The sequence below is a fragment of the Cherax quadricarinatus genome, chromosome 3 (assembly GCF_038502225.1).
Source record: "Cherax quadricarinatus isolate ZL_2023a chromosome 3, ASM3850222v1, whole genome shotgun sequence".
NCBI classification, from domain to species: domain Eukaryota; kingdom Metazoa; phylum Arthropoda; class Malacostraca; order Decapoda; family Parastacidae; genus Cherax; species Cherax quadricarinatus.
The window spans coordinates 21076236-21092567 of NC_091294.1; the positions used below are offsets into that span (position 1 = coordinate 21076236).

At 41.7% G+C, this 16332-nt stretch overlaps 1 protein-coding gene across 1 annotated transcript in view; it reads right to left on the minus strand.

Moving 5' to 3' along the window:
- Positions 1-16332, minus strand: part of LOC128706583 (intermembrane lipid transfer protein Vps13-like) — a 246293-nt gene that overhangs the window by 55906 nt on the left and 174055 nt on the right. Inside the window, exon 11 of the mRNA XM_070090639.1 lies at positions 14248-14443. Coding sequence (XP_069946740.1) covers positions 14248-14443 — 196 coding nt within the window. The remainder of the gene's footprint in view (positions 1-14247; positions 14444-16332) is intronic.

The following is a 16332-nucleotide window of genomic DNA, read 5'->3' on the forward strand; positions in this document are numbered from 1 at the left end:
TGCCTGCAGAATGTCACATTCAGGGTTTTAAATTGTTCCAAGAAGATAGAAGTATCGGGAAGGGGGGTGGCGTGGCATTGTATGTCCGAGATCGCTTGAACTGTTGCATAAAAACGGGTATTAAGTCTGAAGTAACACATACAGAGTCTGTTTGGATAGAATTTTCAGAGGGGCATGAAAAATTAATTTTAGGTGTGATATACCGTCCCCCAAATTTAGATAGGGACCAGGGGAGACTACTATGGGAGGAAATTGTTAGGGCCACAAGGCACGATAATGTAGTAATTCTAGGAGACTTTAACTTTAGTCATATTGATTGGAATTTCTTGACTGGGAATTTAGAATCATACGACTTCTTAGAAGTAGTTCAGGATTGTTTTTTGAAGCAGTTTGTGACAGAACCTACAAGGGGTAATAACCTGCTTAGACTTAGTTCTGGCAAACAATGAATCCCTTGTTAATAATTTTGAAGTTTCAGAGGAACTGGGTGCTAGCGACCACAAATCAATTACATTTAGAATTGAATGGAAGTATGATAGTAGGGATAACTCAGTAACAGTCCCAGATTTTCGCTTAGCAGATTACGATGGGCTTAGAGAACACTTATCATCTGTTGACTGGGGTAACGAAGAGAGCTATCAATATGACAGTTTTCTGAGCACAATACATGCTGCTCAGAGAACGTTTATCCCTTATAAGGAAATTAGATCAAATAGAAATGACCCAAAATGGATGAATAATGGGCTGAGAATGAAATGTGCTCGATTTTAAATAATTATTTTCTCTCAGTTTTTACACAGGAAGACACTAATAATATTCCGGCAATTAATTTTTATAGTGGATCAGAAGAAGATAAATTATGTAACATCACAGTCACTAGTGAAATGGTTGTGAAGCAGATAGACCGACTGAAGCAAAATAAGTCACCGGGTCCTGATGAGGTTTTTTCAAGGGTTCTAAAGGAATGCAAAATGGAAGTCTGTGAACCATTAACTAATATTTTTAATTTATCTCTTCAAACAGGTGTAGTGTGTGATATGTGGAAGAAGGCTGATGTAATTCCTATTTTTAAAACAGGGGACAAGCCGTTACCGTCAAATTACCGCCCAATAAGCCTGACCTCAATTGTAGGCAAATTACTAGAGTCAATTATAGCTCAGATTATAAGAAGCCATCTTGATAAGCATAGCTTGATTAATGATACTCAGCATGGATTCACAAGAGGCCGGTCTTGTCTAACTAATTTATTAACTTTCTTCACTAAAGCTTTTGAGGCTGTTGACCACGATAAAGAATTTGATATTATTTACTTAGATTTTAGTAAGGCATTTGATAGAGTTCCGCACAAAAGACTGTTGAAGAAAGTAGCAGCTCATGGCATTGGGGTAAGGGTGCTCTCGTGGATCGAATCATGGCTCACAGACAGGAAGCAAAGAGTGTCCATAAATCGGGTTAAATCCGTGTGGGGATCAGTAACAAGTGGCGTTCTACAGGGATCAGTCTTGGGCCCGTTGTTGTTTATAATATATGTCAATGATCTTGATGAAGGAATTACTAGTGATATGAGCAGATTCGCCGATGACACAAAGATAGGTAGGATAATTGATTCAAACGTAGATGTTAGGGAACTTCAGGAGGATTTAGACAAACTCTAGTCTTGGTCAGAAAAGTGGCAGATGCAGTTCAATATAAATAAATGCAAGGTTCTGAAGCTCGGGAGTGTCCATAACCCTAGCACTTATAAGTTAAATAATGTAGAACTTAGCCATACAGATTGCGAAAAGGACTTGGGGGTTATGGTAAGCAGCAACCTTGAACCAAGACAGCAATGCCTAAGCGTATGTAATAAGGCAAATAGATTACTGGGATTTATATCAAGAAGTGTAAGCAACAGAAGTCCAGAGGTCATACTGCAGCTTTATACATCATTAGTAAGGCCTCATCTAGATTATGCAGCTCAATTCTGGTCTCCATATTACAGAATGGACATAAATTCGTTAGAAAACATTCAGCGTAGGATGACTAAATTAATACATAGCATTAGAAATCTTCCTTATGAAGAAAGATTGAAGAATCTTAAGTTACATTCACCTGTTAGACGAAGAATGAGGGGAGACCTGATCGAAGTGTACAAGTGGAAGATAGGTATTAATAAAGGGGATATTAACAAGGTCTTGAGGATACCTCTCCAAGAGAGAACCCGGAGTAATGGATTTAAATTAGATAAGTTTAGATTTAGAAAGGACATAGGAAAGTATTGGTTTGGAAATAGGGTAGTTGATGAGTGGAACAGTCTACCTAGTTGGGTTACTGAGGCTGGGACTTTGGGTAGTTTCAAATTTAGGTTGGATAAGTACATGAGTGGGAGGGGTTGGATTTGAGTGGGACTTTCACATCAGAGTTTATTTCTTGGGTAGCATTGAAAATTGGGTTGGTCAAATGCTTGTTAGTAGGATGAATTGTAAAGGACCTGCCTAGTATGGGCCAACAGGCCTGCTGCAGTGTTCCTCCTTTCTTATGTTCTTATGAAAATTCATTCGCATAACAATAATTTCGCATAACAATGAGCTCTCATGAACAGATTAATATCGTTATGCGGGGGTCCACTGTAATTCCTTCATCAAGATCATTGATATATATTATAAACAGCAACGGGCCCAAGACTGATCCCTGTGGAACGCCACTTGTTACAGATCCCCACTCGGATTTAACCCCATTTATGGACACTCTGTGCTTCCTGTCAGTGAGCCATGACTCGATCCATGAGAGCACTTTCCCCCCAATGCCATGAGCTGCCACTTTCTTTAACAGTCTATGGTGAGGAACTCTATCAAAAGCCTTACTAAAATCTAAGTAAATAATATCAAATTCTTTATCGTGGTCAACAGCCTCAAAAGCTTTGCTGAAGAAAGTTAATAAATTAGTTAGACAAGACCGGCCTCTTGTGAATCCATGCTGAGTATCATTAATCAAGCTATGCTTATCGAGATGGCTTCTTATAATCTCAGCTATAATTGACTCTAGTAATTTGCCTACAATTGGTCAGGCTTATTGGGCGGTAATTTGATGGTAACGACTTGTCCCCTGTTTTAAAAATAGGAATTACATTAGCCATCTTCCACATATCAGACACTACACCTGTTTGAAGAGATAAATTAAAAATATTAGTTAATGGTTCACAGACTTCCATTTTGCATTCCTTTAGAACCCTTGAAAAAACCTCATCAGGACCCGGTGACTTATTTTGCTTCAGTCGGTCTATCTGCTTCACAACCATTTCACTAGTGACTGTGATGTTACATAATTTATCATCTTCTGGCCCACTATAAAAATTAATTACTGGAATATTATTAGTGTCTTCCTGCGTAAAAACCGAGAGAAAATAATTATTTAAAATCGAGCACATTTCATTCTCTTTGTCAGTAAGATGCCCATAGTTATTTTTAAGGGGACCTATCTTATCTCTGACTTTTGTTCTATATACCTGGAAAAAACTTTTTGGGTTAGTTTTAGAATCCCTAGCAACTTTAATTTCATAGTCCCTTTTAGCTTTTCTTATCCCCTTTTTAATGTCCCTCTTAATGTTAATATACTAATTCATAAGATGACCCTCACCTCTTTTGATATGCCTATAAATTCCTTTCTTTTGCCCTAGTAGATATTTCAGCCTATTATTCATTCATTTTGGGTCATTTCTATTTGATCTAATTTCTTTATACGGGATAAACGTTCTTTGAGCCTCATGTATAGTGTTCAGAAAACTGTCATACTGATAGCTCTCTTCGTTACCCCAGTCAACAGATAAGTGTTCTCTAAGCCCATCGTAATCTGCTAAGCGAAAATCTGGGACTGTTACTGAGTTACCCCTACTATCATACTTCCATTCAATGCTAAAAGTAACTGATTTGTGGTCGCTAGCACCCAGTTCCTCTGAAACTTCTAAATTATTAACAAGGGATTCATTGTTTGCCAGAACTAAGTCAAGCAGGTTATTACCCCTTGTAGGTTCTGTCACAAACTGCTTCAAAAAACAATCCTGAACTGCTTCTAAGAAGTCGTATGATTCTAAATTCCCAGTCAAGAAATTCCAATCAATATGACTAAAGTTAAAGTCTCCTAGAATTACTACATTATTGTGCCTTGTGGCCCTAACAATTTCCTCCCATAGTAGTCTCCCTTGGTCCCTATCTAAGTTTGGGGGACGGTATATCACACCTAAAATTAATTTTTCATGCCCCGCTGAAAATTCTATCCAAACAGACTTTGTATGTGTTACTTCAGACTTAATACCCATTTTTATGCAACATTTCAAGCGATCTCGGACATACAATGCCACCCCACCCCCGTACCTGACACTTCTATCTTCTTGGAACAATTTAAAACCCTGAATGTGACATTCCACAGGCATGTCCCAACTTTTTGAATTAAACCACGTCTCAGTTATGGCAAATACATCAATGTTACCTGCACTAGCAACTAATCTCAACTCGTCCATCTTATTCCTAGCACTGCGACTATTTGTGTAATATATATTTAAAGACCCTCCTCTGTCTTTACCCTTCCTGCTCCTTTCTGTTATTCCACTAAACCTTTTACTGTCCTTGTCAATTAGTGCCACTGGCTTTCCAATATCCACCTCATTTTGCCTATTACTAGCTCTCCTAGTACTCATATTACTACACTGGGACTTCACTGTTTTCCCGCCAAAACCCATACCACTAACTATTCCTAGTTTAAAGACCAGCCAGGGTATTTCCCCACATACACCAGCCAGGGTACTTCCCCACACACCCCAGCCAGGGTACTTCCCCACATACCTGATAAGGCACTTTCCCACACACCTGACAGGGTACTTCCCAACACACCAGCCAGAGTACTTCCCCACACACCAACCAGCGTACTACCCCACACACCAGACAGGGTACTTCCTCACACACCAGACAGGGTACTTCCCCACACACCAGACAGGGTACTTCCCCAAACCAGCCAGGGTACTTCCCCACACACATCATCCACTGTACTTCCCCACACACACCACGCAGGGTACTTCCCCACACACACCAGCCAGGGTACTTCCGCACACACACGAGAAAGGGAACTTCCCCCACACAGCAGACAAGGTACTTTCTCCACACACCAGACAGGGTACTTCCCCATACACACCAGTCAGGGTACTTCCCCACACATCAGCCAGGGTACTTCCCCACACACATCAGCCAGGGTGCTTCCCCCACACAACAGACAAGGTACTTCCCCCCACACACACACACCAGCCAGGGTACTTCCCCACACACATCAGCCAGGGTGCTTCCCCCACACACCAGACAGGGTACTTCCCCCCCACACACACACCAGCCAGGGTACTTCCCCACACACACCAGCAAGGGTACTTCCCCACACACACCACACAGGGTACTTCCCCACACACACCACACAGGGTACTTCCCCACACCCCCAATAGGCTACTTCCCCACACACCCAATAGGGTATTTCACCACACACCAGACAGGGTACTTCCCCACAAACCAGCCAGGGTACTTCCCCACACACAAGACAGGGTGCTTCCCCATATACACACCAGCCAGGGTACTTCCCCACACACAAGACAGGGTACTTCCCCACACACAACAGACAGGGTATTTCCCCACACACACCAGACAGGATACTTCCCCACACACCAGACAGGGTACTTCCTCACACACCAGACAGGGTACTTCCCCACACACCAGACAGGGTACTTCCCCAAACCAGCCAGGGTACTTCCCCACACACATCATCCACTGTACTTCCCCACACACACCACGCAGGGTACTTCCCCACACACACCAGCCAGGGTACTTCCGCACACACACGAGAAAGGGAACTTCCCCCACACAGCAGACAAGGTACTTTCTCCACACACCAGACAGGGTACTTCCCCATACACACCAGTCAGGGTACTTCCCCACACATCAGCCAGGGTACTTCCCCACACACATCAGCCAGGGTGCTTCCCCCACACAACAGACAAGGTACTTCCCCCCCCACACACACACCAGCCAGGGTACCTCCCCACACACACCAGCCAGGGTGCTTCCCCCACACACCAGACAGGGTACTTCCCCCCCCACACACACACCAGCCAGGGTACTTCCCCACACACACCAGCAAGGGTACTTCCCCACACACACCACACAGGGTACTTCCCCACACACACCACACAGGGTACTTCCCCACACCCCCAATAGGCTACTTCCCCACACACCCAATAGGGTATTTCACCACACACCAGACAGGGTACTTCCCCACAAACCAGCCAGGGTACTTCCCCACACACCAGACAGGGTGCTTCCCCATATACACACCAGCCAGGGTACTTCCCCACACACAAGACAGGGTACTTCCCCACACACAACAGACAGGGTATTTCCCCCCACACACCAGACAGGATACTTCCCCACACACCAGACAGGGTACTTCCTCACACACCAGACAGGGTACTTCCCCACACACCAGACAGGGTACTTCCCCAAACCAGCCAGGGTACTTCCCCACACACATCATCCACTGTACTTCCCCACACACACCAGGCAGGGTACTTCCCCACACACACCAGCCAGGGTACTTCCGCACACACACGAGAAAGGGAACTTCCCCCACACAGCAGACAAGGTACTTTCTCCACACACCAGACAGGGTACTTCCCCATACACACCAGTCAGGGTACTTCCCCACACATCAGCCAGGGTACTTCCCCACACACATCAGCCAGGGTGCTTCCCCCACACAACAGACAAGGTACTTCCCCCCACACACACACACCAGCCAGGGTACTTCCCCACACACATCAGCCAGGGTGCTTCCCCCACACACCAGACAGGGTACTTCCCCCCCACACACACACCAGCCAGGGTACTTCCCCACACACACCAGCAAGGGTACTTCCCCACACACATAAGAACATAAGAAAGGAGGAACACTGCAGGAGGCCTGTTGGCCCATACTAGGCAGGTCCTTTACAATTCATCCCACTAACAAAACATTTGCCCAACCCAATTTTCAATGCTACCCAAAAAATAAGCTCTGATGTGAAAGTCCCACTCAAATCCAACCCCTCCCACTCATGTACTTATCCAACCTAAATTTGAAACTACCCAAAGTCCCAGCCTCAATAACCCAACTAGGTAGACTGTTCCACTCATCAACTACCCTATTTCCAAACCAATACTTTCCTATGTCCTTTCTAAATCTAAACTTATCTAATTTAAATCCATTACTGCGGGTTCTCTCTTGGAGAGACATCCTCAAGACCTTATTAATATCCCCTTTATTAATACCTATCTTCCACTCATACACTTCGATCAGGTCTCCCCTCATTCTTCGTCTAACAAGTGAATGTAACTTAAGAGTCTTCGATCTTTCTTCATAAGGAAGATTTCTAATACTATGTATTAATTTAGTCATCCTACGCTGAATGTTTTCTAACGAATTTATGTCCATTCTGTAATATGGAGACCAGAACTGAGCTGCATAATCTAGGTGAGGCCTTACTAATGATGTATAAAGCTGCAGTATGACCTCTGGACTTCTGTTGCTTACACTTCTTGATATAAATCCCAGTAATCTATTTGCCTTATTACGTACGCTTAGGCATTGCTGTCTTGGTTTAAGGTTGCTGCTCACCATAACCCCCAAGTCCTTTTCGCAATCTGTATGGCTAAGTTCTACATCATTTAACTTATAAGTAGTAGGGTTATGGGCACTCCCAAGCTTCAGAACCTTGCATTTATCTACATTGAACTGTATCTGCCACTTTTCTGACCAAGAATAGAGTTTGTTTAAATCCTCCTGAAGTTCCCTAACATCTACGTTTGAATCAATTATCCTACCTATCTTTGTGTCATCGGCGAATTTGCTCATATCACTAGTAATTCCCTCATCAAGATCATTGATATATATTATAAACAACAACAGGCCCAAGACTGATCCCTGTGGAATGCCACTTGTCACAGATCCCCACTCGGACTTAACCCCATTTATGGACACTCTCTGCTTCCTGTCAGTGAGCCATGACTTGATCCACGAGAGCACTTTCCCCCCAATGCCATGAGCTGCCACTTTCTTTAACAGTCTATGGTGTGGAACTCTATCAAAAGCCTTACTAAAATCTAAGTAAATAATATCAAATTCTTTATCGTGGTCAACAGCCTCAAAAGCTTTACTGAAGAAAGTTAATAAATTAGTTAGACAAGACCGGCCTCTTGTGAATCCATGCTGAGTATCCTTAATCAAGCTATGCTTATCGAGATGGCTTCTTATAATCTCAGCTATAATTGACTAGTAATTTGCCTACAATTGAGGTCAGGCTTATTGGGTGGTAATTTGATGGTAACGACTTATCCCCCGTTTTAAAAAATAGGAATTACATTAGCCATCTTCCACATATCAGACACTACACCTGTTTGAAGAGATAAATTAAAAATATTAGTTAATGGTTCACAGAGTTCCATTTTGCATTCCTTAAGAACCCTTGAAAAAACCTCATCAGGACCCGGCGACTTATTTTGCTTCAGTCTGTCTATCTGCTTCACAACCATTTCACTAGTGACTGTGATGTTACATAATTTATCTTCTTCTAGCCCACTATAAAAATTAATTATTGGAATATTGTTAGTGTCTTCCTGTGTAAAAACTGAGAGAAAATAATTATTTAAAATCGAGCACATTTCATTCTCTTTGTCAGTAAGGTGACCATAGTTATTTTTAAGGGGACCTATCTTATCTCTAACTTTTGTTCTATAGACCTGGAAAAAACTTTTTGGGTTAGTTTTAGAATCCTTAGCAACTTTTATTTCATAGTCCCATTTAGCTTTTCTTATCCCCTTTTTAATGTCCCTCTTAATGTCAATATACTGATTCATAAGATGACCCTCACCTCTTTTGATACGCCTATAAATTCCTTTCTTATACCCTAGTAGATATTTGAGCCAATTATTCATCCATTTTGGGTCATTTCTATTTGATCTAATTTCTTTATATGGGATAAACGTTCTTTGAGCAGCATGTATAGTGTTCAGAAAACTGTCATATTCATAGAGGGTTTCCTTTGTTGTAGCTGTGCTGAGTCAGCAGCGTGGCTACCAGCATGGGCCGCTGCTAGTGCCTCATGGTGCATGGCACCACTACCATCTGATGAAGCATGCACATTATCCATCCCAATTGTAACAATATCACTGTCATTTTCACTATCTGTTCCTGGTGTAGGGTCACGAGGTGTACTCAGAGATGCACTCCTTCCCCTTGGAATAGCATACGGCACACTATCAGAACGCAGGTAGCGTCGTATATATTGAAAATTCACTCGAGAAAATTCCTCCTCACTGTCGCTATTGGAATTGCAATCATGAGCTTGGAAATCACAATCACTATCATTATCACTGCTCACATCTGAGTCCTGGGCACAGGGACAACTGGTGCAACTGAATGTGAATGAGACGGCCCAGCACCAAAGGTGGAAAGTTGAGGGTTGTCTGGGTTTTCAGCACTATTTCCGTTATGCTGGGCATGGCTTTTGGTCACAAACTTCTCAAAAACCATGAAATTCATCTTCACTGACACTTCCATCTGTGATAGAGCTATCACTTGGGAACAGAAGAGTCCTGATTTGCCGAGGAGTGAGATATTTCTTACTGTGAGGCATGGTAAACATGGACTACTGAAATGGCGTTCCCACAATGCAATGCAGGTGTCCCGATTTTTTTCATACTGTGCACACTGACCACACAGACCCATTCTCTCACATGTAGGCCTACCAGCTTTCTCCTGCTAGACTTGAAGCTGCTAGAATTTTGGTGTATTAATACGTCACCAATGCTGGCTCGTAAGACGTATCTACATGGCACAAACAATGGAAGGGTTAATCCCTTTCACACCAGGTTCATCTAATTTTTCCTCACTTGCAAATACAGTGGAACCTCAGTTTCTGTATGCCCTGGTTTTCATAGGATTTGGTTTTCGACGACTTTTTTCGTCGAAATTTTGTCCCAGTTTTCGTACATCTGCTCAGTTTTCACAGAGTTGACAATGGTCCGGCATACCAAATGCATCCACCTGCCTGCGCCCACACAAAGCATCCCATGCATTTTGACTCTGTCTGGCTTCATTTCTCGTTGAGTGAGCATTACCCCACGTGTTCATCCGAAACATTTTGTAATAATCCATTGTTTTTTTTTTTTTTATTTATTTATTATCACACTGGCCGATTCCCACCAAGGCAGGGTGGCCCGAAAAAGAAAAACTTTCACCATCATTCACTCCATCACTATCTTGCCAGAAGGGTGCTTTACACTACAGTTTTTAAACTGCAACATTAACACCCCTCCTTCAGAGTGCAGGCACTGTATTTCCCATCTCCAGGATTCAAGTCCGGCCTGCCGGTTTCCCTGAACCCCTTCATAAATGTTACTTTGCTCACACTCCAACAGCACGTCAAGTATTAAAAACCATTTGTCTCCATTCACTCCTATCAAACACGCTCATGCATACCTGCTGGAAGTCCAAGCCCCTCGCACACAAAACCTCCTTTACCCCCTCTCTCCAACCTTTCCTAGGCTGACCCCTACCCCGCCTTCCTTCCACTACAGACTGATACACTCTTGAAGTCATTCTGTTTCGCTCCATTCTCTCTACATGTCCGAACCACCTCAACAACCCTTCCTCAGCCCTCTGGACAACAGTTTTGGTAATCCCGCACCTCCTCCTAACTTCCAAACTACGAATTCTCTGCATTATATTCACACCACACATTGCCCTCAGACATGACATCTCCACTGCCTCCAGCCTTCTCCTCGCTGCAACATTCATCACCCATGCTTCACACCCATATAAGAGCGTTGGTAAAACTATATTCTCATACATTCCCCTCTTTGCCTCCAAGGACTAAGTTCTTTGTCTCCACAGACTCCTAAGTGCACCACTCACTCTTTTTCCCTCATCAATTCTATGATTCACCTCATCTTTCATAGACCCATCCGCTGACACGTCCACTCCCAAATATCTGAATACATTCACCTCCTCCATACTCTCTCCCTCCAATCTGATATTCAATCTTTCATCACCTAATCTTTTTGTTATCCTCATAACCTTACTCTTTCCTGTATTCACCTTTAATTTTCTTCTTTTACACACCCTACCAAATTCATCCACCAATCTCTGCAACTTCTCTTCAGAATCTCCCAAGAGCAGAGTGTCATCAGCAAAGAGCAGCTGTGACAACTCCCACTTTGTGTGTGATTCTTTATCTTTTAACTCCACGCCTCTTGTCAAGACCCTCGCATTTACTTCTCTTACAACCCCATCTATAAATATATTAAACAACCACGGTGACATCACACATCCTTGTCTAAGGCCTACTTTTACTGGGAAAAAATTTCCCTCTTTCCTACATACTCTAACTTGAGCCTCACTCTCCTCGTAAAAACTCTTCACTGCTTTCAGTAACCTACCTCCTACACCATACACTTGCAACATCTGCCACATTGCCCCCCTATCCACCCTGTCATATGCCTTTTCCAAATCCATAAATGCCACAAAGACCTCTTTAGCCTTATCTAAATACTGTTCACTTATATGTTTCACTGTAAACACCTGGTCCACACACCCCCTACCTTTCCTAAAGCCTCCTTGTTCATCTGCTATCCTCTTCTCCGTCTTACTCTTAATTCTTTCAATAATAACTCTACCATACACTTTACCAGGTATACTCAGCAGACTTATCCCCCTATAATTTTTGCACTCTCTTTTATCCCCTTTGCCTTTATACAAAGGAACTATGCATGCTCTCTGCCAATCCCTAGGTACCTTACCCTCTTCCATACATTTATTAAATAATTGCACCAACCACTCCAAAACTATATCCCCACCTGCTTTTAACATTTCTGTCTTTATCCCATCAATCCCGGCTGCCTTACCCCATTTCATTTTACCTACTGCCTCACGAACTTCCCCCACACTCACAACTGGCTCTTCCTCACTCCTACAAGATGTTATTCCTCCTTGCCCTATACACGAAATCACAGCTTCCCTATCTTCATCAACATTTAACAATTCCTCAAAATATTCCCTCCATCTTCCCAATACCTCTAACTCTCCATTTAATAACTCTCCTCTCCTATTTTTAACTGACAAATCCATTTGTTCTCTAGGCTTTCTTAACTTGTTAATCTCACTCCAAAACTTTTTCTTATTTTCAACAAAATTTGTTGATAACATCTCACCCACTCTCTCATTTGCTCTCTTTTTACATTGCTTCACCACTCTCTTAACCTCTCTCTTTTTCTCCATATACTCTTCCCTCCTTGCATCACTTCTACTTTGTAAAAACTTCTCATATGCTAACTTTTTCTCCCTTACTACTCTCTTTACATCATCATTCCACCAATCGCTCCTCTTCCCTCCCGCACCCACTTTCCTGTAACCACAAACTTCTGCTGAACACTCTAACACTACATTTTTAAACCTACCCCATACCTCTTCGACCCCATTGCCTATGCTCTCATTAGCCCATCTATCCTCCAATAGCTGTTTATATCTTACCCTAACTGCCTCCTCTTTTAGTTTATAAACCTTCACCTCTCTCTTCCCTGATGCTTCTATTCTCCTTGTATCCCATCTACCTTTTACTCTCAGTGTAGCTACAACTAGAAAGTGATCTGATATATCTGTGGCCCCTCTATAAACATGTACATCCTGAAGTCTACTCAACAGTCTTTTATCTACCAATACATAATCCAACAAACTACTGTCATTTCGCCCTACATCATATCTTGTATACTTATTTATCCTCTTTTTCTTAAAATATGTATTACCTATAACTAAACCCCTTTCTATACAAAGTTCAATCAAAGGGCTCCCATTATCATTTACACCTGGCACCCCAAACTTACCTACCACACCCTCTCTAAAAGTTTCTCCTACTTTAGCATTCAGGTCCCCTACCACAATTACTCTCTCACTTGGTTCAAAGGCTCCTATACATTCACTTAACATCTCCCAAAATCTCTCTCTCTCCTCTGCATTCCTCTCTTCTCCAGGTGCATACACGCTTATTATGACCCACTTCTCGCATCCAACCTTTACTTTAATCCACATAATTCTTGAATTTACACATTCATATTCTCTTTTCTCCTTCCATAACTGATCATTTAACATTACTGCTACCCCTTCCTTTGCTCTAACTCTCTCAGATACTCCAGATTTAATCCCATTTATTTCCCCCCACTTGTTTATTGGGTGTGACTGCTAAATAAGTCACCATGGGGCCAAAGAAAGTTCCGAGTGTCAGCCCTTTGATATAGAAGGCGAGAAACACGATAGAATTCAAGAAAGAACTCATAGCGAAGTACGAAAGTGGCATACGCGTGGCTGATCTGGCCAGGATGTACGGGAAGTCTGCATCAATGTTCAATGAACATGCCTTGTCCCATTTTAGGCAAATCTTAAAGAGACGCCAGAAACAGACCTCTCTGGATAGATTTTTTGTGCGACAGGGGTCCAGTGACTCTCAAGCTGGTCCTAGTGCCAGTAAAAGACAAAGAAGGGAAGTAATCCTGGATAGGGCCTCGATACCTGAAGTCCTTATGGAGGGGAATTCCCCTTCCAAACAATAACCTCTCCTCCTCCCTCTCCCCTCCTCACTGTCTTCCATAGACCAACAAGTCTTCAATAAAGGTAAAATTGATGTTAAATGTTCATTTATCCATTTTATTAGTCATTTATATTTATTTCTCATTGTTTTCTGTATGTAAAACTATTGTTATTCTCTATAAAATGTATTTTTTGTTAATATTTTTGGGTGTCTGGAATGGATTAATTGAATTTACATTATTTCTCATGGGAAATATTGCTTCAGTTTTCGAACAATTCGATTTTCATCAGACTTTCAGGAACAAATTAATTATGAAAACTGAGGTTCCACCATACTTGTCTCAAAGAGGCATTTTTCACATTTGTATTCATCACAAGCGTAAAAAAAAAGTTTTATAAAAATGGCATCCACTTAGTATGTCTAATCTGTGATGGAGGCTTCATATACAATACAACAGGGCAATAGTACATTCAGAAAGCAGAAGCTTCTGGGAGGAGCAAACATTTACATAGACAAATTTTACTACCGTATTCATAATTACCTGAAAATACTGTAATTCAATACAAGAAAACAGACCACTAAAAGCCTTGGCTACAAAAAAAGGAGGTCATGGAAGTACTCACCTGTATAGGTTCATAAAATAAATCTTCAACTCCTTTTGTTAGGCCCACCACCAGACCAAATGGGTTGCCAATGACATCAAGGCCAAGGACAAGCACATAAAGCTGTTTGATTACTTGTCCTCGATAGTGAATTATCATTTCCTGCATCAATTGATGCCAACTCATCCACTGATTGAGACGCTCCATGTATGCCAGTCTAGAACACAAAAAATCATTAACAATGTATCCATTATCAACTACTTCCACTAGAGTTCAAAATCAAATTTTAGAATTCTAATCCTAGCTCCCATAAAGCAAAGGAGTTAAAGTTTCTTTTTTGTAGATATATGTGACATTTACTTAGAAAAAACTAAATATCTGAAGTTGTACTTGACAAAGTTTTACCCTTAAAAAAATCTGGTCATATTGTATTTACTCAAGTAGGGTGGGTGAGATGTTATCAACAAATTTTGTTGAAAATAAGAAAAAGTTCTGGAGTGAGATTAATAAGTTGAGAAAGCCTAGAGAAAGAATGGGTTTGTTAGTTAAAAATAGGAGAGGAGAGTTATTAAATGGAGAATTAGAGGTATCGGGAAGATGGAGGGAATATTTTGAGGAAATGTTAAATGTTGATGAAGATAGGGAAGCTGTGATTTTGTGTACAGGGCAAGGAGGAATAACATCTTATAGGAGTGAGGAAGAGCCAGTTGTGAGTGTGGGGGAAGTGTGTGGGGCAGATAGTAGTAGAATGAAATGGGGTAAAGCAGCTAGGACTGATGGGATAAAGATTATGTTATAAGCAGGTGGGGATATAATTTTGGAGTGGTTAGTGTTTTTATTTAATGTATGAAAGAGGGTAATGTACCTAGGGATTGGCAGAAAGCAAGCATAGTTCCTGTGTATAAAGGCAAAGGGGACAAAAGAGTGTAAAAATTATAGGGGAATAAGTCTGTTAAGTATACTTGGTAAAATGTACAGCAGAGTTATTATTGAAAGAATTAAGAGTAAGATGGAAACCAGGATATCAGATGAACAAGGAGGCTTTAGGAAGGATAGGGGGCTGTAGACCAAGTGTTTGCAGTGAAACATACAAGTGAAAAGTGTTTAGATAAGGGTAAAGAGATATTTGTGGCATTTATGGATTTAGAAAAAGCATATGATAGGATGGATAGGGGGTAAATGTGGCAGATGTTGCACATGTATGGAATAGGAGGTAGGTTATTGAAAGTGGTGAAAAGTTTTTACGAGGATAGTGAGGCTCAGGTTAGAATATGTAGGCAAGAGGGAGATTATTTGCCAGAAAAAGTAGGCCTTAGACAGGGATGCATGATGTCACCATGGTTGTTCAATATATTTATATATGGAGTTGTAAGAGAAGTGAATGCTCGGGTGTTGGCAAGATGTGTGGGGTTAAAAGATAAAGAATCTAACACAGAGTGGGAGTTGTCACAGTTGCTCTTTGCTGATGACACTGTGCTTTTGGGAGATTCTGAAGAGAAATTGCAGAGGTTGGTTGATGAGTTCAGAAGGGTAAGTAAAGGAAAGAAATTAAAAGTGAATATAGGAAAGAGTAAAGTGATGAGGATAACAAAAAAATTAGGTAACAAAAGAATGGATATCAGATTGGAGGGAGAGAGTATGGAGGAGGTGAATGTATTCAGATTTTTGGGAGCGGATGTGTCAGCAGATGGGTCTATGAAAGATGAGGCGAATCATAGAATTGATGAGGGGAAAAAGGCGAGTGGTGCACTGAGGAGTCTGTGGAGACAAAGAACTTTATCCATGAAAGCAAAGAGGGGAATGTATGAGAGTATAGTTATACCAACACTCTTGTATGGATGTGAGACATGGGTTGTGAATGTTGCAACAAGCAGAAGGCTGAAGGCAGTGGAGATGTCATGTCTGAGGGCAATGTGTGATGTGAAAATAATGCAGAGAATCCCTAGTTTGGAGATTAGGAGGTGTGGGATTACCAAAACTATACACGTAAAGGGCCCAAAAATTTGGAATTCATTACCACCGAATACCAAAGGAACCCTGTCTGTACAACTCAAGACTTCTTAAAAACCACATTCACCCAACCATGACTGACTTCCTCTCTACCTC